General features: G+C 41.3%; 1 protein-coding gene across 1 annotated transcript; it reads right to left on the bottom strand.

The window, feature by feature from the left end:
- LOC117551811 (rho-related GTP-binding protein RhoQ) lies at positions 1 to 26920 on the bottom strand. The gene is made up of 5 exons (XM_034224870.1): positions 26377 to 26920; positions 26022 to 26080; positions 8967 to 9131; positions 2596 to 2691; positions 1 to 952 (listed from the first exon to the last, which is right to left on the bottom strand). The coding sequence occupies exons 1-5, from the start codon at positions 26516 to 26518 to the stop codon at positions 791 to 793; spliced, it is 624 nt and encodes a 207-aa protein (XP_034080761.1). The 5' UTR covers positions 26519 to 26920; the 3' UTR covers positions 1 to 790.
- Positions 26921 to 27553: the final 633 nt, after the last annotated feature.

Raw genomic sequence — 27553 nt, 5'->3', positions numbered from 1 at the left:
TAACAAAAAGAAAGTTATTATTAGCTGACAAGATCATCTCTATCTTAGAGACATAGAATCATAAACTCTAGACAATATATATTTAGAAAATGGATAATAGACCTCTTGAGTTCCTGATGAAAAACTCAGCCTGGAACTTGCAATATGTTTTGGCATGCCACACTCTAAAGTAATGTAACGTTTCATAAGGCAAAAGCAAGACGCTTAAACTTTAAAATAATACAGTTCTAGGTCCAAAATGTGGTTTCTGGGCAGAATTGCACTCGTTGCATTTTGTGTAATATTGTTTGCAGGGCCCAATTGGCATATCATAGGAGACAGACTTACAGAGTCTTCGCCACTGTCACAGTGTCACTTAGGTCAGACTCTCATTATTTACAGGTTGCAGGCTTTCTTTGATTTGCTCTTTTTTTAAGAGAAATGCACAAATGTAGCTTTCAAACCATAGAAATAATATGAACTCTTTGCATGACAGCTTAAGACAAGGAACAAATGATTACAAATGGTTATAAAAGAAGGTACGTCAGAAGCTAAAAGTCTTAGAAGAAGGGACAGACTTGGGTTTTGTGCTCCTTTGGTAGTAAACTGCATCCTCAACCTGTGTGGGACAGCAGGAGAGAGTTATGGCCTTTCAAGAGCCCTGCAGCATAAAAGTAGCTCTTGTTTTGTCCTTTTCAGTCCTCTTGTTTCTCACTCTGCTGTCCGTGCAATTTTCTTTTGTCTGTCTTTTGCCTGCAGTCCAGGTTTGGTTTATGGTTTGTTGCTGACTGATCTCCAGGAGGTTAATGTATCACGTAATCAGGCAGCAGTTGATGCAGTGGGGTCCCAGTCTTCTCTTCAGCGCTCCTTTCTTTTTCTTGGGAGTCAGGATTGCGATGATGGCCTCGTCGAACACCGTCTTCAGGCCCTTCTGTGTCAAAGCGGAACATTCCACATAGCAACATGCACCAATCTGAGGAGGACACACATATTAACATCCGTCAAAAATGCAGGTACAATACAATGGTAAACTAGCAGTTATGATAGGTAAAGGAATAGATTGTCTTTCTTGCCAATAGTTAATACGAGAATCTCGTAAACCACTACTTCCTGAGCACAAAATAGCCCCTAATTTGTACACTTGTAAAAAAAATACAACACATCTTGTAGCATCAATGTTGTTTCCAAATTAAGACTTTAGGCTATTGAACACACCAAAGCCAGAAAGCAACCTCCATCTGTGGAGCACCTGAATGCACCATTGGCCTTGGCACTCCGAGAATCATTTGTTAGTGTTTGAGACTTTCACAACGGCAGTGCGGTGAGTCTAATAAAAAAAATGCTTTGCCCAATAACTCCGATATATACAAAAGAGGCTAAAAACTAGGGAAAACATAATTTCATTTCTGTTTCATTCATTTTGAGTTTTGTGGGGGGTTTTCGAATCTTTAGAAGGATTTATATGGAAATCAGGTCTTCAACAGTAAGAAATAATGTCCAAGGTAAAAAACAGTTCACATTGACAAAAATTCAACCTAATATTTCTTTTAATCTGAAAACGATTTTGCATGGAACTTTTGTGGCCTCAGAAAACTTCATGACTCCAAAAAGACATAAAACACGCCTAAATCCTATCTTACATTCCCAAAAATCCATATTTTAAAGATCCCATGTCATGGCCATTTCTACTGATCATAATTCCATTGTTGAGGTATACTAAAAATAGATTTATATCGTGCAATTTTCCAAAATCGCATTGGTTTCTCATACAGCATCTCTGTATAGTATTCACTCTCTGTCCTCAACGGCTTGTTGGAGCTCCTGCCCCCCCCTCCCTATGAGCCCAGTGGCCGTCTGCGAGACAGCTTTACCCAGCCCGAACACACACCGACTAACAGCCCCGCCGTCTCAAGGAGGAGAAATCGGCGGAGCTGCAGCTGAGAAAAGATTGAGTGTGTGTGTGTGAGGAAGTCCGCGGATTGGCCCATTGACCAATCCACGGACGTAACATAACGGCTGTTTTCTTCTTGGGTACAGTGACCCATTGGTCCAAATGGACCAATGGGTCACTGTACCCAAGAAGAAAACAATGGAAAAAGATAAATCTCCAACGAGGCGTTCTGGGGCAGCATAGACAGGTATTTTCTGTGTTAGAGTTTTACTCGCTACAGGGTGTGCTTTGAGGGTTTGTGACTCTGCAGACCGTTTACATGCAGAAAAACCTTCATGACACACAAGGGGACGGGTAATAACCGGAAAAGCATGACATGGGACCTTTAATACTTTGAGATGGGTGTAATTTTTGAACATTTGACTTTTATTCTCAATTTCTGCCTGACAGGATTGATTAATCACAGGCCACATTTGGTATCTACGTCGGACAGCCTGTAACTACTTTTGACATCCATGAGGACCTAGAATGTATTTCTGAATTTATTTGAGGCAAAGAATGCACAGAGGTCTGATTCCAGACATTCTTACAGAGACTTGCAGGGTCAAAGCAACACACAGGAATCTAACTGGACATGAAAGCTAAATCCTACCACACTGACAGTTAGCATCTAGCTCTTTCGTTAGCTACTCATTACTTCTCTTTAGTAGGACAAACAAACAAACCTCCTTTGCTAGTTTCTGTCCTTGCTCAGTGGGTATGGGCTTCTCCTTCATGTCATTCAGTTTGGCAATGGTCTTGGGGTCATCACGAAGGTCAATCTGAAAGAGATAAGGGACATTTCCTCTGAGTTAAGTCATGGATATGAATTCATAACTTTTTTAATAGTTTCTTAAAGACTTAATTTCTGATTTGACAACACAAAATCAGGTATTTCTGCACTTTTCTCCACGCTGCTAAACATAGCCGACCTGCGTAACTGACAGCTTTCTTTCTCATTTTGAAACCCACACTTCCTGCTCTTGTACAAAAGCCATTTTACAGCCAACCAAACGGTTTGTCACTCTTCTTGTATTCAATGCAACGCTCAGCACACACAACTCATCCCCATGTCAGTAATGGCCATTTATAATAAATGCATCCACCTGCACAAACGCACTGGGAGCGACCTTCATTAAACCTTTTCTTTATTGGTGTGATTTGTGGCTCGCTGTTATGAAGCTTGTGTGCATATCAGCATCGGGCTCCAGAGCAGCGAGTTTTGATGGGTACTGATACAAAGGGCAGTAAACATCAGCTGACAGGAGATAAATCAGACACCCACTCCATCCTCCTCACCAACGCGGGGCCCTGGCTGCATTGGCATTTGGTTGCCAGGGAACACGAATTCAGCCTCCAGTAAGCGCTATAATCGTTTTTTGGTCATACGGCACCGACAGTGGGTTTTAATACGTAGGATAAGTGTCATCTCTTAACATCTTCATGAGTTTAGTGTTGCTTCTATGGAAGATCAAAAGACATGAGCCCAGATTAAGTATCTTTGCATAAGTGAATTGCTGTTTTAATGATTACCTTTAAGGCACTGAGGACTAATGTACCAAGCCACAGACCTTTTAAACACAGATCAGCCTGAGGTCCCCAGACATGTTTGTACTCGCCAATTTTTTTTTGATTTAATACATTTATTCTTCTTTGCCAAAGGTCAGTTTCAAAGCAACAGGCTGCACTGGGATTTTTTTTTATCACTTTAACTTGGGCCGTATTATGCTTATTTTCACATTTCATATTTGTATTTAGTGTCTCTACTGTGACATGTCACCATGCTTTAATGTTCAAAAAGCTCTTTATTGTTCTCATACTGTCTGTGCTGCAGCACCTCTTTTCACCCTCTGTCTGAAACCAGAGCCCTGTTTGCTCTGATTGGTTAGCTGGCCACCTCTGTTGTGATTGGTCAACTGCTTAGAGATGTCCTGCCTCTTAGCCTCTCAAGCAGGGTGTGAACTGGAGGGGAGCAGGGGGAGCTATAGCTCCCCTAGTGGTGACATGAGCTGGGAACCCCTGGGAACATGCTTTGTGAAATTTGGGGGGAGCTCTCTAAAATACTGATATGATGACCAAATCAATTCCATTTTGGGCATGTTTTTTTTTTCAAAGGTGTAAAATAAGTGAAATAAAATAATATTTAGAATTTATGATTCATGAAAAAAGTGTCGCCTGCTTGCACGCTGCCCGCAGCTCCACCCACTACCCACTCACTCACAAGCTCGTTTAGTTAGCACTGCATGTTTACCAGGCATTGTTGCTGCTGCTGACATGTCGAAAAGAAAAAAAAAAACTTACATTGGGCAATTTCTTCAAAAAGACGGCCAAACAACCTGATCAAGAAGACCAACCGAATGTAGCTGGTGGTAGCACATCGTACGTTGTGACTGCTGCTACAACAGAACCGAGAGAGGAGGGAGCTAACGTCAGTGCTAGTGCTAACTTGACAGCTAACGTTAACTTGGGGGCTGAAGAGACACAAGAAGACGAGCCAAGAGAAGCTAACTTGATGACTACAACTACCATAGTAGAGGTCGAAGGAGATGTGGAAGAAGATGATGATGCTGCTGATGACCACCCCACCTGTTCTTCCTCTTCCTCCCTGCCTGCTGCTCGAGATGGGGGGGGCGAAGTTGCTGCGGTGGTCCCGCGGCCACCGGCTGGCTGGACCAGCCAACAGTGGAATGAGTGGATCACACGCCTCCCATGGCTGTTCTCCAAGGATGGATGCATAGGCTGTACTCTTTGCAGGGATGCTAAAAGCCTTCTCCTCAGTAGGGCTACTGATAAAGGTGGAGCGCACTTATCAGAAGAATGGATGAACGGGGACGTAACCAGTAAAACAAAGAACAACTTGCGTAAGAAAATCTACAAGCATCGGGATAGTGTGGCGCACAACAGGGCAGTTGAACTGGCAGAAACAAGAAAACAAGCAATACTGCCGAACCAGATTCTCGCAATCAACGCAAAGTTGTTAGAGGAAACGTCCAATGCTTTCAGATCCGCCTATATGATAGCAAAGGAAAGGATGGCATTTAAAAAACTCCCACCTGTCATGCAGCTCCAAGAGATCAATGGGGCAAAGGTAGGCGCTGTACACAGATCAGACAAATCCTGTGCTGAGATTATTGGCCACATTGCACTCGAAATGCAGAAAAAGTTTGTTTCTAATGTTAAAAAGGCCCAGTCAAAAATAAGCATCACTATCGATGAGAGCACTGTGCACGGACGTGCATATTTGATTTTATATGTGAGATGTGACGTGACAGGAAAGGGAGATGTGGATAATGTATTTTTAGACCTCAAGGAGTTAGCCCAGGGCACAGATGCCGAGTCCATCTACAACAGCCTGAGAGAGGCTCTACGTGACGCAGGTTTTGATGACGAGTTTTTGTTTATCAATCTCATCAGCATAGCCACTGACGGCGCGTCTGTCCTCACTGGCAAAAACAGTGGGGTCATTGCTCAGCTAAAACAGGACTTCCCCAAAATCCAGTCTATACATTGTCTTTGCCACCGGCTAGAATTGGCAGTCCATGACTCTCTAAAACTTGTTTCTGGATGTAACCACTTCGAGATTTTCGTTTCAAAGTTGTACACTTTGTACAATAAGTCCGCAAAGAATGTGAGACTCCTGGAGGAGGCAGCAGCGGAGTTGAATATGCAGCTTTAAAAAATCGGGCAGATTTTTACCATCAAGCAGTTTTAGAACTGTTAAAGCCGTCTGGAACAACTACCCTGCTTTAGCAAGCCACTTTAAAGTCGCAAGTGAGGATCCATCTCGTAATGACACTGAAAGGAAGAAATTCCTTGGGCTCCATAAACAACTCTCAAACGCTGGATTTGTAGCCGATCTGGCTTGCATGAGAGACACGCTTCGTGAGCTGCAAGCCCTGTCACTAAGGTTGCAGCAAAGGGACATAGATATAGTGAGCGCTAATTGTCAGATTCAGCAGTGCATCGATGTTCTTTCTGCTATGAAAGAGTGTGGAGGTAAATCAGCACAGAAGGCCGAGGAACGCATAACACAAGGACTGTTCAAAGGTTTGGAGCTAGTAGAGAGCAGCGGTAAGATTAAAAGGGGTCAGTTCTATCAGTCTGTGATCGACAATCTTAAGAAGCGAATGCCAGAGTCAGATCTCGTTAATATGCTCAAACCCCTCAACAAGCGCTTTTGGCCACAGGACCGCAACGCACTTATACTTTATGGGGAAAAATAAATACGGGCCCTTGCGAAAGCACTCGGTGAATCTGCCAGTGAAGCAGTGCAGGAGCTTCGCGACTGGAAGTTACAAGATGCTGCACCTGCACCACGCTGGAGAAACTGTCCATAGCAAGCAGAACATACCTGCCCACTTCATCGGAGTGCGAGAGGGGCTTTTCAGCTGTGAATGACACTGACAGTAAGAGTCGCAATAGACTGCGTGAAGCCAGCATCTCATCACTACTTTTTGTGGACCTTAATGGACCTCCACTGGAGAGATTCGATCCAACGCTTTTCATCACATCTTGGCTTAAATCGGGTCATCGTCTGTCCACATCATGGCAGCTGAGCCCAGGCCGCTGTGGTCGCTTTTGTGTTAGGTAAGGCCCGCTTTTACTTTAATTTTGCTGTGTTGTAGGCCTATGGATTGCTGTGATAGGCCTACTTATGAGAGAAGGGCTATGTGCATCGTTGTGTTGTGTGTGTGGCGTTGCGTCTCTCCAGGCAGTGAGAGGGTTGTGTTGTGCTATAGCTGTATTATTAATATTAATATTGTTCATGGTTGGTGCCGCTGGCTGCTCTTATCGCGTGGCTCTGTGTGGGCTACAGCCATAATAGGCTATAGCCCATGTGAAACAATGTAGCCTGTTTTTGAGTCATTTTAAGTTGATTTAATTAAACAGTCAAACGTTACATTGGTGGTCCGTGGATTATTTATTATCAAGTTGATTGAAGTTTGCGCGGGAAATCTGTTGACATGAACATTATAATCTCTCTTTATAATAATAATAATAATAATAGGTCTATGTCTGTGCTGTTGCTATTAATGCACGGATCAGCATTTACTCCCCCCACCCCCGCAAAAAAAAAAAAATCCCGGCTCCCCCGGAGACCGTGGTATAGTTTGCACACTGCTCTCAAGTACAATGTGTTGGAGCGATAGCCAATATAACCACGAGTGTCAGTGATGTCACTATGTTAGGGGAGTAAACAAAGGAGTCTAATGGAGGAATTTCAGGCAGGGGGGGGTGTATGGGAGAGAAACTCCCTCTGGAGGGAACTCTAGGATTATAGCCTTTGCAGTCCATTGCATGCACAAATATAATAATTACTATTTAATTAAAACAGTTCTCATTCGTTTTGGGTCAGTGTATGTTTTTGAATATCCATTTGTGAAAAGAAAATCCAATGACCAAAACATACACTGACCGTTTTGCCGTAAAAAAAATCTTGTTTTGTCTGACCAACAGTTCACAAACAAAATATATTCCAGTTATGGTGATATATGACGAGTAATTAAAGTATCAAGTCATCACATTTTAAAAGTATAACCAGCAAAGCTTTAAAAAACAACAAATGAATAAAAGGTCTGGATTTATCAGAAAATGTTCTGAAAACTAACATTTTGCAGGCTATATGTAAGGAATATCTTTGTGAGGTTTGTGATACTCCATGATTATCTCCTGTGCCAAAGGAAAGCAGATTCAATGTATATTTGTCTCTGAATTGTAAGTTCTCTGTTAGCCTTGGTGGTCTCTTGAGGTTGAATTCACATTGTGGCTCAAAGCGTGTTCCTCAAGTTACAATCTGGATCTGGCCTCAATTGAGACAATTTGTATCATATCAAGTTGATATAGTGTACATGTAGAACAGACATTGTTATTGTACCCTAGAGCAGGGGTTCCCAAAGTGGGGGTCGTGAGATGATTACAACATTTAAATTTAACATTTTTTTTTTTTTTTAAATGTAAAATAAATTGTATCCATTTTTTTTAATCAATTTTTAAAAAAAAAGTATTAATAATAACGGGTGCATAGACATTTTTCAGGGGCGGACTAGCCATCTGTATAATTTCCCCGCAGCGAGGCTCCCCCCGTTGACAATCCACTAGCGCAGTGTTTCTCAAACTTTTTCATACCAAGGACCACTTTACACAATAAATCAACAATACAAATACAACTACAGATTATATAAGCATTTAGTTCAAATGCGATTTAAAATGCTCTCAGGTTTTACACCTCTTATGAAATGTAGACTACATTTATTACAGAGTTTATGTCTGAGCCAACAGATTCACAGATCGTTGGCTACTGAGAGATTATGCAAAATACACCGCATGTAGTACGACACAAACCTTCGCTGTGGATTTTCAAAACAAAATACAGTAAAACTGTGGTCGCAGGCCCAAGTTTAACTCTGAGGTCTAAGCCATTTTTTCACATGTTAGGCTCGCCTGGGCTTTTTTTGTAAAAATGCTATTTAAACATGAACCTTGGTGACCATCGGGCTGGCCTGCATGGTCTGCCTACAAAACAAAAATAAAAAAACGTTTATGCAGCCCCAACAACAGCCTCTGATCATCAACAGACTTCATACGATGAAGCTTCATTGGATGCATATATATATTATATATATATATATATAATCTCTATATAACTCCTAAAACATCTAAATCTAATTTAAGCATGGATAAATGTTCTTAAAATACATCCATTGTTTGTTCTATATGCTTCTTGCAATCCTAAAAACACATCGTAGTTCTAGAACAGATTACAAATCGGCTGAAAATGGTACAAACAAATTTAAGCTCGCTCCATGACGGAGATATTCCCGCGAGTGTGCCGAAAACTTAAATGTATTGATTTATTCAATACATTTAACGTTGACAGGGGTCGCCAGTAACTGGTACTGTTGGGGGTCGCGGACTGAAACGTTTGGGAACCGCTGCCCTAGAGTATATTGCAGTGTTATTGCTTATAGATTATCATATGTATAAATAAGAAATCACATATAAGCAGCAGTCATTTAAAGCTGAGTGTAAATGCTTCTGACACCATTGGTGGACTGACCTGGGTGCCAATGAGCAGGTAGGGGACACTGGGTGCATACTCCTGCAGCTCAGGCACCCATTCCTCGCGCACATTCTGAAAACTGGCCGGGTTTACCACTGAGAAGCAGATGAGGAAGACATCGGTCATCGGGTAGGACAGCGGTCTCAGCCGGTCGTAGTCCTCCTGGGGGAAGACAGGAATAGTTAACATTCGGGTCAGGGGAGGATGAGAGGTCAGGACGGTGAGCAGACATGATTCATTTCCGTTTCTTAACATCTGGGAAACGATTACTCGTGAATTATTAAAGCGTGTGAAAAATAAGCTCCGGACTCAGACTGGAGCCAGGAGAGCTCCTTGGCTGCTTTATATGAGTGATGTAGACTCTTATGAGGGGAATGATAATGATACACACTTGGAATTGACTTATGAAGAGAAGAAAGGAATGACCTTCATGTGAGACTTCAATGGATTATTTGACATTTGCAGTCAGACCAAAGGCAATCACCACAAGACAAAGACAACCAAATGCACTGGCATTGCCCAAATGTGTGAGCAGTGGCGGCCGGTGGAAAATATTTTAGGTGGGGCTATGGCAATGGTGACCAAAGCATACTAGTGGTGTCCGGGGGGATGCTCCCCCGGAATAACTTTTTGAGAAATTACCCCTTAAATTATGACTTCTGGTGATGTTAGAGGGGGGGGGGGGGGAAGGACAAATTGAGGCTTAAAAATATGAGAAGACTGATCAATACCTCCATAATCTTCAGTGTGGTTAGCTATGAAACTTCCAAATACCTTGTCCTGGACATAGTTTCTACTGTGTGTGTGTGTGTGTGTGTGTGTGTGTGTGTGTGTGTGTGTGTGTGTGTGTGTGTGTGTGTGTGTGTGTGTGTGTGTGTGTGTGTGGTGTGTGTGTGTGTGTGTGTGTGTGTGTGTGTGTGTGTGTGTGTGTGGTCTGGCTTTAACTGCCAGACCAAGAAAAACGTTATGGAACAATTATTTGTTTGCATTTTTTTTATCAAATGGGCCACAAATAACCACAAACAATTTTTATTTTTTTGACTGACAGTTTTGTTTTTATGAGCCTCTACCAACTGGTCGAGCTGGCCTTTTATGGCAAAAGTACATTTTCAAGAATCATCATACAGTACAGTATTTGTAAAACTCAAATAAAACTCAAATAAAACACAAACTCAAATACATGTGTTTTCTTTTATGGAAAATGAGCAATATATATATAACCAGATATATTCATAAAAGATAATAAATTATAATTGTAAAAATAAATAAATGGAAAAAAGTAAAGTGTTTTTCATAATAAAAAAAAGACTTGCTCATCTTACTGTATATGCTGAATTGGCCTAACAAGAAACCACTGGCCTAATAGCAAATGTCTATATCCTGTGTATCCTGTATTTTTTGCATGCCAACTTTCTCAGTGGAAGCTAGCTGAAGGGATTTCTGTTCAAACCACAGTGACATCTAGAGGTTGTTTTGTGCATAACATGTCAACGAAAGGGTAGAGCTGGCTGAATCAGAATGGGCGGGGACAGAGGTCCGGAGTCTCCACCTGCACACGCAGCCATCCTAATCAACTACTGTAGCGTCACCTTGGATACGAGTCCAAACAACTCACATACTGCATCGGGCACTGAAATTGGCGCCCTATGACCATCAGATCTGACAACGCTGATTGGCTGAAATTATGGTTCGGCGGCATAGTTTACAGATAGCAACAGTCAGCAATTTGTTGGCTGCTGCACTGGCTAAGGGCTTCTTTCTTAGCGCCCAGACGAGAGAGGGTAATGATACACGCTGCGGCCAGGCAGGAAACATGTGACTTATTACATTACATTACATTGCATTTAGCTGACGCTTTTATCCAAAGCGACTTACAATAAGTGCGTTCGACCAACAAAATACAAACTGCTCAGAAAAAAAAACAGAATCATATAAGTACATCAGGCTTCATAGAGCAAAAACATTTCAAGTGCTACTCAACTGGCTTAGATAAGCCAGTCCTTTATTAGTATATAAGTGCTTTGTTAATAGTTCTATCGCTCGAAGTGGAGTCGAAAGAGATCAGTTTTCAGTTTGCGCCGGAAGGTGTGTAAGGTGATGTCTAAAGTTACTTATCAGTAACTTTAGACATCGTAACACAATTTTAAACGAGATTTTATTTTAGATTATACATTTTACTGATACCAACTATATAATATTTACCTTGTTGATTAAAAAAAAAAAAAAAAACAATATATTTTTTTTAAATATATTTTTTATTTTATTTTGAATGAGAATCAAACATGTGGGAAGAGGGGGGGCGGAGCCCCTATGGGCCGGTGTGAGGTTCAAATGGCTGATTCACAAACACAAGACTGTCCTTTGTGCATCCGATCAAGCGCCACTTTGTCCCCACCAAAGATAAACCCTTCTGACAGAGTGTCTGACTTGCACACATATGAATATTCAAGACCTAGCTCACTTCTTCTCCCCGTGGCACGTATTGGGATGGTTCTACGCTGATAGCGCGAAGATACTGGCGATCAATGGATCTCCAGTAATTAAATATGACTCAACCAGACCAACAAGGACCAAGTGAATCAATCTCACTCTGTTGTCTGGGGAATTTATTGTCCACATGCCTCAAATCAAAGTAAATCGGTTGCCACGTTCCACTTTGCCAGAGATAGTTGCAGTGGGAGCGTTGGCATGACAGTCTTTCATTCGGATGCCTTCAGCGAGTCCCATTCTCTGCCAAACGCACACGAAAAAAATCCAATACTATCACACTGCTGTGCTATAACCCCAGAAGCAAGTCCTACTCATGCAAATTATTTATGTTTATGCAAATGAGTGTAATGGTTCTTCATATAGATCAGACAGATGAATGTGTCATCTTTTGTTCCCTGTGTAATGAATTTAAAATATACTGACTTTATATTGAATTGGAGTCGATTTAAAAAACGCCATACAAATCTTCACGCCTGTGCTCGTATCATAGATGACTCTACACTGGAGTGGAGTCAAGTGGATGTGATTCAAATATTTATGAGTTATTCCTCCTCTTATTTCCAAATGAGTTCAGTATTCGCAGGGTTCTCACAGACATGGCTCATGCAGAAAACTTTATAATAATTCTCTGTATCTGCTATGAAGTTCCTGAACTAATGAGATGATCGAGTATTTTCACAGTCACAGTCATTGAAGCCACTTGACTGACAGCTTACCTGACACTATCTGAATTCCCTTATGTGATAAATGAGAGTTATGCATGCAAACCATCTGGTGCTCCATGCAAGCTGAGACAAACGATTAGGATGATTCCCAAACACTAAGTGACGTCTGATTTTTTGTTTTATAGTTTGAAATATGATGAAAGAACAAAAAAACGGCGTCAAAATTATATGAAATTATGTGATACAAAGGATATGTAACAAAATGAGTCGATATAATGACGTGGGTTGGGAACCAAAACTTGGTTCCATATAAAAACAGTGCCATGTACCTGCTATTCTTATAAAACCAGACATCATTTTGACCCTGCAGTATGTTTTTTTCCAATATGCAATAAATGTTTTTTATCAACTCATTAGTTTCAGTGTTACCCGGGGGAAATTGAACCATTTCAAATGGCACCAATCAGAATTAACTTGTGAACGAAAGAATAATGACAAGATGATCATGTTATCATATAAACATCAGTGACCAACACTGTCTGCAATTCATTTACAAGTCCCTTGACCTCATGAAGTGAATCGTGAATAAAAATACACATTTGTGTAAAGGTTTTCTTAAAGATTTATGTGAGATAAGCCTTTGACCTCATTCACGTGGTTAAATAATTGCAATGAAGAAATCAATAAGCAGAAATGCAATCAATGCCGTAATCATTTAAACCCAAACGATTCCTAAACCTAATAACCACAGTTAGGCAATATGCGACAATCCTGCAAATCCAATATTATCTTAAAGCAGCCTAGCTAATTGATTTCCAATAATGGGCTTAAGCAACCTGAAATATTGAAGGAATAGCTACACTGGTATTAACGGCATGCACAAATCTTTAACTGTCAGACCAACTATAGTGTTTATTCAAGTGGTGTCAATCAGTTAAAACATGTAATCGCATTAATCACAATTATAATCTGTGATTAATCATAAGTTTAAAATATGTGTATTTCAGGCTGAGTTAAAACAAGTACACATCTGATGTTGTAATAAAGGGTTTTATACTTAATTATGTCATGATTTCTGAATTATTGGCATGAAGTCCGACCATTTTCCACACAAACCATCAACAAAGCCACTGTTACAGAGAGTCGCTGTAATAACCCTCTGTTTAATTTGGCTACACAGGGCATATGTTTGTATGGTGGTATTCATATTGCGAGCACTGTCTGTTCCAACAGTGGTGACCCTGAAAGAAATTGGCTAGCCTATGTTTCAGGAAAATTCCTTTCCTCACTATTCACCGCGCATAAAGCTAATGAGTAGAGTCGCCTTTTGTCATGGATTAGGTGTACCGTTACACCGAGGAAGTAATGATTCTGTCTCCTATGTAAGTCTAGTGGTCTCGAGTCAGTGCAATACATTTTGTTCCAGTCCTCCACTTGATTTGCCTTTAGACTGCATGCAATTCATGGTAAATATCTGCAACGGAACTACGAGAGGAAGTTGGTGTCAAACTCAGTGCATGACATTAAGGATTTTGGGAGATGGCCCTGTGGGCCATCTAAGCTAATTTACAGATGGCCCTGAGCCCAATAGAGATTGCCCTGAAAAATGCGCGCGGACAAAATGACGCACGAAGGGTTTGGGGGGCCTCCCCCTAGAAAATGTAGATTTTTGCAGGTCTTAGATGCTGTCTGGTGCATTCTCTAGACTTAATTATAAGATGAACCACCACAATATTATATTGTACAATTTCAATTTTATTTTTAATTTCACTTGTTTGTTTGTTCTTGTTTGTGTTTGCTCGCTTGCATGCCCTGCATAGCTTTAAGAAATACTTAAGTTGTTGGTCAAGACACTTTCCATCTGATGAAGGCAAATGCCTTCCCAGATGTAAAAAAAGTAGAAAACATTACATTCAGTTATAACTGCCAAAACAAACATTATTTACACTATTATGGCCCCTGTTAAAAATGTTTGTAATGTTATCTAAATTGGTCGAACGAATGCCTCCTCATCCGGAAGCTGACCGAGCAGACCCGAGCAGCAGTCGAGAGGAGCCGAGCGCATCCGCGAAGCACACAAAATGGCGACGTCAGAGTTCCCGTTAGCCGGCAAATCTAAATATCTTCGGTCAAAATAATTTCCCTTTAGCGCAATACCGCTTCAGTTGCGCCACTTATGTGACAGACAAGAAGAGTATGTGACAGACAAGAAGAGTATGTGACATACAAGAATAGTCAATTCTAATGTCTAACACTTAATGTGGAGAAAAAGATGTCCTGTTTGGGTTGATTGTGCGTTGATCTGTTGGTAATGCCTCGGGGTTCCGGTGGGCATGTAAACAAATGCATAATGCTGCGCTATACTTTGTGGCCTCATCCGGTTGCATAGCGACACTTATTGTTTAGGTGTCTTTTAATAAGCAGGTAGTCATATCATTAGCTAGAACTAGCTGGATCTGATCGATATGGACATAAACGCGAGTGAAGTCTAATCTGACGGGAGAGAGAGATCAGCTGCTGCTGACGAGTCGACACGCAGCTCTGCATGATCACATGCAGCGGTGAGCGGACAAAACACACACTTCAGGTTAGAATATCACACGTAGCTATTTTAATTACCTCTCAAACTACCTAAACTAGTTATAGATAAGTTTAGTTTTACTGTCGGGTCTCTCATTACTGGATCCGCGAGCTGCATGATACTGGCATAATAGATTGCCCGATCAGGCAACCAGCAGGCGAGGCTTCATTGCCCGAGCTAAATACTAGATGGCCCCGGGGCCATCGGGCAGTCCTTAATGTCGAGCCCTGCAAACTTGATAATTTGATTAATATGCATTCGTTTTTTTAACACATGAAGGTTTCCAGATTAATCTCAAGGATTAAAGCCTTACCATTGACAGCCCTAGTTTACTCCTGTCTGATACCGATGTTATCCAGCTCACTTTACCTTCCTTGGGAGAACATGTTACATCACATAGTGTTTTTGCATACACACAATGTGCTTTCCTCTGCCCCCAAAGATACACTATATCCATCACATGTGATCAAGTACACAGTGCGTCTGTGCGACCTTTGCTTGCACAAGTATCCCCCCAGTGAGCCACAGACATAAAGGAACACAGTGTAAGCCACAGTTTACTGTAAACAGGCCGGGAGCTTCTCCGAGACCCATCTCTGCTTCTATCACCGTTCCCTCAGTACACCCCTGACACATTACCAAAGACAGTAGGCCTGCTAGCCACTCAGAGTGTACACAGCGAGAAACAGACAGAGTGTACTCCTACGTACAGCAGTTCACTCGTATGTTTGATCAGTCCAGAAATGTTTACACTCTGCTGCTGCTGTGAACGAATACAAGTTTCCATCAGAAGTATGTCTTACAGTTGTATTGGAATAGTTTAAGAGCACATCATTGAGACAAACAGTCTTCCCAAGTAGTGCAGTAAATATTATGATCAGTGGAAAGGGATAAAAAGACCAACTTCTCTCCATACATGTCCATACATTTCCACGAAGGCCAGGCTCTGCGTCTAAGTGTTAGTTCCACCGTGTGACTGCGCTCAGTTGAAATGATATCAGTGATTCATACCCTCCACCTCGCTCTCGCTTTTCTATCTTTCTCCAGCTCTCCTCCTATAGCCTCCTCAGGGCTCTATAAACTGGCAATGTCAACAGAGTCAGACACGCCTGCTCCAACATGGCCGCCGGCTGGGAGCGCAAGCCCAGACTCAAGACGCTTCTTTTTCACCTCAGGAATAAAATAAAGAAGCTATTTATGCTCATTTCTGTTTTAATAACCCTTTAGTGGTGATTAATGATAATTTATCTTGCTTCGATGCTGAGGCACTCTAGTCTATTCATGCCTAGATAGCAGAGGTAAGTCCTACATGTGCAAGTCATGAGCAAGTCTCAAGTCTTGACCTACAAGTATCAAGCAAGTCCCAAGTCACTGTGATGAGAGTCAAGCAAGTCAAGTCAAGTCATTGCTCAGGTCAAGCAAGTCAAGTCAAGTCATACGAAATTCTGATGAATAAGCCCAGTTTCCGCATTTAAATCAGTTAAAAGACAGTGGTTATGAAAATGGATTCAAAGCACACTATGATCTTCATTACATACATAGTTAATCATTTGAAATCTAATTTAGACCGATGACAATCATATTAACCCTAGAACTGCAGACAATATAGCTAGGACTCAATCAAAAAGTCTGTTCAAAAAGGCAGAATTCCAGGTAAGAAAATCATATATGGCATTTGCCATTACACATATTTAATTAAAATTTCTGTTAACACTAGAACCACCAACAGCGTCAGCACCTACATATCATTTTCAAATCATTTAATTTGTTCCTCTTCATAATTTCCTTATAAACTAAGTAGGACGATATTTAAAACTCACTTAATTGGGTTAATTTAGAAATTGCTTCAGTTTATCATCCTAATAATAATAATACATTTTATTTATATAGCGCTTTTCACAACTCAAAGACGCTTTACAGTATGAGGGAGGGTAGACAAACAAGGACAGGCAAACAAGTAAGTATAGTAAAATAAATAATAAATAAATAAAAAGGCAGTCAAGAGGAAGTTGATTGAGAGGGGGGGGGGGGGGCTTATGGATAGACAGAGTTGAAAATATGTGTTTTGAGGCGGGACTGAAAGACTGTGAGGGACTCAGAGTCACGAAGATCTTGGGGGAGGGAATTCCAGAGCCTAAGACAGGCATCCTCAAAGTTCGGACTCCGGTCCGTATCCGGACCGAACCACAACTGTCTCTGGACTCTGAGCAAATTATACTTTTCATATGTATTATCTGTATTATCTGTGTTATCTGCGAGACATCGCCACAACGCAACGAGTCAAAATTATCCGCTATGTCCATAGACTGCAAACAGCGCTCTGCATGTCCTGTTCCACTGTCTGTGTGTGTCTGTCAACGCATTGGTCCAATCACATTCAGCATCCCGTCAGCGTTTTTTCCCCCCAAACAATCTGGGAATCAGAGGCACAGTAGGGCGGGTCTTCGCGGAATGCGGGTGGGAAAAATGTGTGTCTCGTCTCTTTCAACCTGTCTAAGTCAGAGCGAGAGTTTAAAAAAAAAAAATTCAGAGCGAGAGTTAACGGCTCATCTAGTTCCATCTGTACTGTAGCTAGTAGCCTAGTTTCACCTACCGGGGTGGCAACTGACACCCTAAAAATAGGCCTTGCCACCCCAGCTGCCACCCCAGTTGGCAGCTTTGTTTTGAAAGAAAAGCTGTGGCTCATCGGACATTTATGAGAGAAAGTCTCTAATGTCCGAGTGCAAGTGAATGCAGCACAAGATGCACGTCATGTAACCCCTCCCCCGGTCCTGGCGCGAGCGTGGACATATGATTGGCGGCGATTTCTTTTGAACGGGACGGCGTAAAACGAGAAACATTCGGACCCAAGCACTGAAGGAATGAGGTATTTGCGGTCTACAATGACAGAGAAGAGACTGTCAGTGTGGCTGTACTCAGCATTGAATCAAAACGCACTAAAGCTGTTGATCTTAATACGTTTGTGAGGCGTTTTGCTGAACAAGATGGTAATCGCCGCATTCAGATGTAATAGACATGTCAACTTGATGCTCTGCTCACGGATGAGCATACACAACTATTAAGATGATGACCTTACGTGTGTAAATATATTTTTTTCTTTGAGGGGGTCTGCCCCCAAAAAACTGTTTTAAGTCCTGAGAAAGTCAAATAAGACGGTGTGTAAAACTACACTGCCCAGCCAAAAAAAAGTAACCACTTTGATTTAACTAGGCCAGTAGGTAAGGACTTTCCACTGGATAATAACTGCAGTATAAAAGAATGCATGACTGAAGTGATGGAGACCATGTTGAAGGCAAACAAAAAGAGGAAATAACAGGTCAAATCAAGCAAATCCCCCTCTCAGATTCCACAGCAACCAGAAGAACATAAATACTGGCTGGTGATTTGATTCATCAGCTTTGTGATGGAATAAAAAATGCACAGTGCATTTCCTTAGCTGTGGGTGAGTCCACTGACACCACTGACAATGCTCAGTTGCTGGTGTTTGTGAGTTTTTATGATGAGGCAAATGGGGAGTTTGTTGAAGATGTGTTGGGCCTGACGAACCTCAGTGGACACTAAAGGGGGCAAGACATTTATAAAGCAATAATGGGAATGCTGAATGAAAGAGGGTGCAGCTGCCTTTATTCATAACTGTGCAGCTCTTACACTGCGACTCTGAGGGATCAAGCACAGACACAACAACAATGAAAACTGCTGCATACAGATTATTTTTGTTTTTGCAACCTCGTGTTAAGAATCTTGTTGCAATTGTTTTAAAGTTTGAATGACCGTAATAAACGGACCTTTGTCTTATTGAAACATTTATTTTGGACCTTTAAGATTTGTATTTGAGTACCCCTGGCCTAGGAGCTGCCACTGAGAAGGCTCTGTCCCCAAAGCTGCAGTGTGGATGATCATAACAGATCAAAAAGTTCAGATTCATTTTACAATAAATCAAGGAATGATGCACTTCTACAAACAAAAACAACATAATTAAAACATTTAAACAAACTACTAAAAGTAGATGAAATACGTTATTCAAAAGTTTACAGTAACTTCTGATAATAACACAGGGGAAATAAACGAGGCATCTCTTTTCCTCTCTCTCCCTCTCCTGACAGCCTGTCAGTATCAGGGTTAGTAAAAATGAATCCCTTGGAGGTTCTAGTGTTCATTTACCGTTTTGTCTTCTTTTTGCAATGCTTAATCGATTTGAAACCAAGTCTAACGTAGCTTAAACTTAACGTTAGCTTTCTAGCTAACACAACACACGCACGCACCTTTCTCTGTGGGTTTTTTGTAGTGACGAATGAAGTTGGATGTTGTGGTGGTCCTGTCACTGATCTTTATGCTGCAGACCCTGCATACCGCTGTTCTCTTCTTATTACCGTCATCGACAAAATAATCCTTGAATCCAAACTTCACTATTTTTGGAGTAAAGCTAGCCGCTGCCATGTTAACTGAGACTCCTGCCTTCTAGTGGGTTGCCAGGTTTGCGCGCATGGCGCTATAATCACGTTTTTCGAAAAAACTAAACGTAATATCTCACTACAAAAACAAACGCCAATATTTAATTTTAAACAGTCAAGTCCTTTCAAGTCATCTATCTCGAGCTTAAGTCAAGTCTCAAGTCATGAATACCAAGTCAAAGTCAAGTCAAGTCTTTTATCAATGTTAGTCAAGCAAGTTTCAAGTCAAAAAATATGCGAGTCGAGTCTGACTGGAGTCAAGTCATGTGACCTCTGCTAGATAGTGAGAACAGCCTGCCATACTGCATTAAAAGTCTAATATTTACTTTAATATCAGTGGGTACAACCTAATTTAAGCCTTTAATAAATCATTTAAAGTAAGGCTACAGGATATGGAAAATAATTAAATATTTTTTAATAGATATATATTATTATATTTTATAATTTTCTTGTTCATTTTTTTTTCTAATTATGTTTTAGTGTTTGCAATATATATATTTTATTGTCAATTTGTTTCGTATATACTGTGGTAAACGATTATTAAATAAAAACATATAAAGAAGGAAGTAATGGACATACACTGAACAAAAATATAAACGCAACACTTTTGTTTTTGCTCCCATTTTTCATGAGATGAACTCAAAGATCTAAAACATTTTCTATATACAGAAAATAACCATTTATCTCAAATATTGTTCACAAATCTGAAAAAATCTGTGATAGTGAGCACTTCTCCTTTGCCGAGATAATCCATCCCACCTCACAGGTGTGGCATATCAAGATGCTGATTAGACAGCATGATTATTGCACAGGTGTGCCTTAGGCTGGCCACAATAAAAGGCCACTCTGAAACGTGCAGTTTTGCTTTATCTGGGGGTCCGAAAACCAGTCAGTATCTGGTGTGAGGGTTAGGGTTAGGGTTAGGGTAATGTTGTGAATCGAGTGGCCCATGGTGGTGGTGGGGTTATGGTATGGGCAGGCGTATGTTATGGACGACGAACACAGGCCACTCGATTCACAACATTACCCTAACCCTACCCCTCACACCAGATACTGACTGGTTTTCGGACCCCCCCAGACCCCCCCAATAAAGCAAAAATGCACGTTTCAGAGTGGCCTTTTATTGTGGCCAGCCTAAGGCACACCTGTGCAATAATCTTGCTGTCTAATCAGCATCTTGATATGCCACACCTGTGAGGTGGGATGGATTATCTCGGCAAAGGAGAAGTGCTCACTATCACAGATTTTTTCAGATTTGTGAACAATATTTGAGAGAAATTGTTATTTTGTGTATATAGAAAATGTTTTAGATCTTTGAGTTCATCTCATAAAAGATGTGAGCAAAAACAAAAGTGTTGCATTTATATTTTTGTTCAGTGTATTATAGCAATCTTTTTTTCTACCGTATAATAAAAATACAGGATTTTTTTACCAGAAGTCAACAACAAACCTGATTTTGGTCAAATTGAAGCCGCTATTTCTTTACAACTACCGTGATTGGTTGTTCGCTGTTTACAGCCTGCATGTTACTTACTAACAATAAACTCAGTGTATCCCAAAACCCTTAAATCTGAGTAAATTATGTTCTATCAGACAGATTTTTTCATTTACATTAGTTATGTTCAAGTTTTCCTTAAGTTTCAAGCAGCAAAAAAGTTGTAGCAAGACGTAGTAGAGATAATTTGCCTTGCTTGTGCACACAAACATTGTGATGCTAATGCTGAAACAATATATTGTGAAACCATAATGTGTAGTAGGGCTAGGCAATATATCAATACAGGGATATGAGACTTGATATGATCTTAGATTTTAAATATTGTAATATCACATAATGTTCTTTTAGGTTTTAAAGGCTGCATTAAATTAGATTGATGTAATTTTCTGAATTTACCAAACTATTCAGTTATTTACTTTACAATTTATATAATTATCAAAAATGTGAATATTGTGAATATTGTGTGAAAGCACCAATGGTACTCTACAATATCGTCTAAATATCGTCAGTAATCAAAAGCATCGTGAGACATAGTTTTATCACCTTAAATTGAAGTAGATGTTTCCATGGAATGCTACAAGTTTCAAACATACAGCTTAAAGTGGACCTATCATGCTATATTGGAAACATATATTGTAGGGCCATACCTATACAAAACATGTCTGTGAAGTTTTTGCTTAAAATACCAAACAGATCACCCATTGTAGCCATGCCTCATACTGCTCATACCCCTCTTTTGCAGCCCTGTTAGAGAAACGCGGATTTTGGGTCCTTAGCTTTAAAAAAAAAAAAAAGAAGAGGAGGAGGTGGAGCTAATGCCTGATCAGAATTCTACCGGAGACAAAGTTAAATTCTGCTGTGATAAAACGCCATCCTGTTTAAACCACATCAAAGATTATTTCTGTATGGAGCTCAAATGCTTTTTCTCTTGCGTGTTTATCACAAGGTGAGTTCCTTTTTTTATTTCCTGCTTTTTAAACACATGTGCTCCACAGTGCAGGTTAGCTCTGAGTGTTAGCGAGGCTTGCTAATGTAAACAAAGACGAGATTACGTCCAAAACACGTCAGGCATTGTTTCTGATAGCAACTTTCTGTGGGTCCACTGCCGATTTGACGTCAGAAAATCTGTATCCGCTCATTGTACCCCCGTTTTTAAAAGATTTGGGTACGGAGGAAAAGAGAGAGGGTTTTATTTTCTGACGCTGCGTGAATTCCCGACGCACCGGGGACACATATTTATGTATAAAAGACATCACAAAGTGCATTTTGCATGATAGGTCCCCTTTAAGATAGAAAAATGATGAAGAAGAATTCGAAAAATCTAACTGGGGATAGGCTCCCAGATGGGAAAACAAAAATTCCAGACCCTCCCTTTTATGCCTCACCCTAATTCCCACCTGTCACCCCCTCCTCTATACTGGGACGTCTGGGGGTGACTCTTGTTTGCTGAGTCAAAAAGGACTCATCAGACTGTGTCAAACAGAATGGAGGAAGTGTGTGAAGTGAAGAGGAACAGTGATCAAGGGATGTGCAGTTGAGTGTGAGAAGCACCTGAATGGCTAAGCAAATGAGGAACAGTCAGACGACAAAATGTGGGGGCTACTAGGGCAGCGTGGCACAGATCCCAGAGGGTCACAACTCTTGAGTTCCTCTCCTTAAAGCGTTTCCATGGGTACCACAGCACTTAACATCCACTTCCTGCTTCCTCCTGCTTCTCTTCAGGCAGCAATGCTAGATTTTTTCTTTGAGTGCAGCATCATGAGAACGAATGAATAAGTAAAGGCTTTCCCCTCGTCACATTCAGCCAAACAGACTTCGCAGACCTTCCATATGGAATAATTCAATAGACGGTGGCTGGGGGGAGCGACGTGGCAGAGCGCGGATAATAGAAGCAGAGCAGCCGTCTCAAAAGCAGACAGTGAGCGGCACTCGGGTCAATGCCGGGCCGTGATGATGTGGCCCTGACATGTCACAGAGACGCAATAGTATGAAATAGCATCTGATGAGGGCATGGCAGCGGCAGTGTGCTGACCCATTGTGGGAGCTGTAGCCCTGCCAGGAATATCAATATTACAGGCAGCCTGAAGCCAAACATGTGTAGCACAGGCCAGAGGTGGAGATGATAAAGGGCAAGTAATATGTGAGGGAGAGAAAGGGAAAACAAAACTTAAAGGGGCCCAATTGTGCTCATTTTTGGAGGTTTGTATTTGTATAAGATCGGTCTAGTACTCTACTACTGTGACATGTCTCCATGCTTTAATGTTCAAAAAGGTCTTTATTTTTTCTCATACTGCCTGTGCTGCACCACCTCTTTTCACCCTCTGTCCGAAACCAGAGCCCAGTCTGCTCTGATTGGTTAGCTGGCCGGCTCTGTTGTGATTGGACAACTGCTAGAGATGTTCTGCCCCCTTATCCTTTCACGTACAATGTTTTAGATCACTAGCCAGTGTTACATAGTGATGTCACAACGTTATGGAACAAAAAAAAGTTCATGAGTAACCACTTTCAGTTCCCTCGTCTTGAAGTCAACGGTTTGAACGTGTTATTGGTTGAAATAAGCTCTGTTTTTTTACACATGCCTAAGAGATTTTAACTTTTTGTTCCACAACATAAAATACATCACTAAATACCCCACAATGTCCGAAGCTTCTATCTGTCGTAAAAGAAGCGGTTGCTAAGAAGTGGCTAAATTAGACTACTAATGCTCATCACGCCAATCATTAGCCGCCTTTAGCTTAGCGGTGGTGATACGCAGCCCTGCAAACATGATGTAGTTTGTTTATAACGTAATTTCAGATTTGACTTGTCACAGAGTTTATTTTCTGCATTATTCCAAAATCCAAAGGAAAAAATCAGATAGCTCTTTGTCGAGGGACCACAGGTCAGCCTACACAAATAAGTAATCGCTGCATCACTCCATTTGTTCACTTTCTTAGCAATTCTACCCCCTCCTCACCCTCTCCGTCACCCCATCCGTCTCTCTCCCCTCCTCTTTCTTCCTTCCTTTCTTTCTCTCTCTTTGGGGCGACAGCTCTTTGATCAGATGTTGAAGCTATAAACATTACCAGCTGGCCTTGCTGCTCCGCATAAAGAGGTCAGCCGAGTCGGGGCGGTGGTGGGGGGTGCTCGTTTTCAAGAGCAGTAACTCTACTCTCGAAAGGCCGGCAGCACCCACGGCAGACATCTGGGAGAACTTCTCCATTTCAGAGACACTCTGAATCAGCTAAAAGCAAACCCTGCTCTGAAACACACACACACAATATCAAACATGCCAGAATACACAATAAGTATGTGTTCCTCTTTTTACAACCGGGTAGTAACACCTCTTCCATCTGTTTTGTCGAGAACAGAAATGCAGTGCGGCTACAGGTTGGCTGGGAAGAAGGAGGGAGGGTTGTGATTTGATATTCATGGACATTTAGCATTCATGAATGAACAGAAACCGAGAGGCTGAATATTCCCCGGGTGACCTTTCAGCGCCTCGTTTTTGTCTTTCCGATGAACGGATCACATTTCGGATTGTGACTCATTCTGACTTCACACAGTTAAATACGGCCCTGAGGAAAGTGTTAACTATTCAACGTTTGACATGTGTACAGTTTTAGGTTGTTGGAGGTGAAAGGTTTAGGGGCAGTGAAAGGCTACACCACTGTTGGCTGTCTTGTAATTGTTAAAGGAAGGCCAAACATAAAAGGGGCTCTTTGGAGTTTCCTTTTAACAAACAATTATTTCTGTAATTAGTGTTTTTCTTCAGAAGGCTTGTATGCATTTATCCTGCTGCCAGTGCTGTGTTACACTGCCAACTGTTGATCAGCAGAACTGTGTCAAAACCAGCCCCCACACTTCTAGTGGTCCACATTATTTAAGATGTCTGCTATTTAATCAAGACTTCTCCTACAACATGACCATTTCTATATCAATTACTCATTCCGTGTTACTTTGAGTTCTTGAAGAAAAATCACAAGACTCCACCTTGAACAAAGACCCATAAAACAGAGATGTCTTGATGAATTGAAGTCAATTTGGCCTGCTAAACAACGTCAAAACTATATCTGTAACACATAATTTTTTTATAAAACCTTACTATTAAAAACATTTGTAACTGATCTGAACTTACATGGACAAGTCTGCGCAATTGAAGACTGTTAAAAAAGTGTGTTATTGTTTTGCTTCTGAATCACACAGACCCCATTTACTTCAACTGTTTTAATTATTCAACTAACAATTAATCGATTATCAGAAATTGTTGCCGGTTAATCGACGATTGATTACTTGACTAATCATTTCAGTTGGACTCTTATCATGTAAGTTATTACACTTATTAAATGATTCACATTTGTATCCCTAAAACTAGGGCTGCACAAACTATATTTATATTTTGACTTGTGCAACAGACTGTGAAAGATTGCGTCATTGTTCTCAGGGGTTTTATGAGGTCTTCGAAAGACAGTATTAGAAGAAAATGGCACTTAAAAAAGGAACCATCATTATTTTTTCAGAGGTCCCTTGTGTGTTCAGTTCATTTATTCCAATAGAAAAAAGTGGAGAATAATTTCCTTTAATTTCGTTATTCATCAAGCAATTTTTAGATTGTTTTGAATGAAAGCAACTGAGTGCACTTTAAAAGCAGTTTTTTTTTTAATTCAGCAAATCACATCACATCTTTTCCTCATTATGTGCAGCCCTAAACTGTAGTCTGTAAGATCTGGTTGTGAATGATGCAGCATATCTTGCACTCAATGATCTTCTGTCCGTGGTATGTTAACATGGTTTCCTCTGTCTGTGTGTTTATACTGCTGAGCTCTTCTGCTGAGTGGAAACATTATTTGTGTGTGTGTGTGTGTGTGTGTGTGTGTGTGTGTGTGTGTGTGTGTGTGTGTGTGTGTGTGTGTGTGTGTGTGTGTGTGTGTGTGTGTGTGTGTGTGTGTGTGTGTGTGTGTGTGTGTGTGTGTGTGTGTGTGTGTGTGTGTGTGTGTGTGTGTGTGTAGCCCATTGGATTACCATTTCAGTTGTAGCTCTTGTCCGCTGAATAGCACATTGTAAAGAAAAAGCCCAGGCATTAGGCAGCCCTATTAACAAACCTGTGACATCACTACTGGACATAGGAGCCCTGTTCTCCACATAATATAACTATTGAAACCCCTTCACTACCATCACTGTCCATGGCACACACCACTACAGGCAGTAAACCCATGTGCGAAAACCATCACCTGTTGCAGCTTAGTGTCTGGCCTGAATATGAAGCCTGTGGGCGTGCTGGATAGATCGGTCCCAGGAGCGCACATGGAGACCGAGATATAGAGATAGAGTGTGTGAGTGTGTGTCCTTGACATGCTTGGCACCGGGCCAGAGGGAAAAAATAAACTGTACCTGACCAGCTGTGTCATACAGTCCCAGCAAGTACTGCTTTCCACCAACGTTGACGCTCACTGCAAATAAATGACAAAGAGCATTTGAGAGGAGAGAGGGTGAGGTTGGGGAGCAGAAAAAGAAGGGAGGGAGTAAGGGAGGGGGGTCCCCAACCCCTCTCTGCTATGAAGAAGGCAAACAAGTGGTTTTGATTATAGCAACAGATGCAAGCCAATGCAGTTGGAGAGGAAGTGGCAGAGGAAATTCACCCAGCAACATCACATTCACTCTTTTTAGAATTGATATTACAAACACACCATTTCAATAAGTGTTATTATTAGACGCCCATGACAGATAGAATAATAGAAATTCCTACCTGCATAATGATCAAACACTGTGGGTACATACTCCTCTGGAAAGGCGTCATTGGCATAGCTCATCAGAAGGCACGTTTTGCCCACTGCACCGTCTCCAACCACGACGCATTTTAACATGATAGTACCGGTTCCGTTAGCCATGATCCCGACTTTACCAGCATCATCATCGGCCTCCCGAGGCACTGTTGTCCCGACCCACTCCTGCTGCTGGGCGGTGATCCCCGCGCGGCACGCCGGGCATCACCAGCCTCTGAGGCCAGCTGCGCGGCTGACAGAGTCCGGCTTCAACTGCATATTTCCCCCCTAACACCACCGGGTTCGGTACTCCCAAATGTGGCAGTGAAGGAGTTCCCTTTCACGGTTGACAAAATGAAGGATACCGCTTAGTCCTATACAGTCTTATTACGGAGTTTCCCCCTAACAGTCTTTTCTCCGTAGTACAGTGGCTATCACTCAGTGCTGCTGCCGGTCCGTCTTGCTTGCTCCCCGGTGTGACCCACGCCTGACTCCCGCTGCCTGCCTGGCGCACTGTGCTGCTGCTGCTGGTGGACAAGGTGGGTGCGCTTGCTGGAGAGGCGGAGCTTGGATTTGAAAGCTAGGGGCTCTGGATAAAGTATAGACCCTCCTGTTTGGTGCGAACTAAGCACTGAAATAAATTACATCATAATGTAGGAAGATGTTATACAAACATCTGCCGACGTAATTTCAGTCCATAATAAAGGACTATTTGTACCCTTAGCAAATAAAACAATATACACAAGAAGGGCTTCAACAATAATATCCATTATAAATAAATATTTTGATTGTCTTCTCTATTTATTAATGAGTTGTTTGGCCTATATATTCAAATCTAAGAAGCTGTAAGAATATAATTAACTATGTTTTTCCTTGAAAAATTTCTCAAACCGCTTAATTGATTCGCAAAATTATTAACTTATTGGATAGGTTTTTTTGTGCATGTAAATGGTCTGCAACTGCTAAAATGGTTCCCTCCATAGTGAAATCACTACGTAACACTTGCACTTATATTGGCTAGCACTCAAACAACTTACTTGATAGGTGTTGACCAATCACAACTGAGCCCGCCAGCTAACCAATCAGTGCAGACTGGGCTCTGGTTTCAGACAGAGGGTGAAAAGAGGTGCTGCAGCACAGGCAGTATGAGAAAAATAAAGA

This window comes from Gymnodraco acuticeps, unplaced genomic scaffold (assembly GCF_902827175.1).
Source record: "Gymnodraco acuticeps unplaced genomic scaffold, fGymAcu1.1, whole genome shotgun sequence".
Lineage (NCBI taxonomy): Eukaryota > Metazoa > Chordata > Actinopteri > Perciformes > Bathydraconidae > Gymnodraco > Gymnodraco acuticeps.
This window is presented reverse-complemented; position numbering and strand designations above follow the sequence as displayed.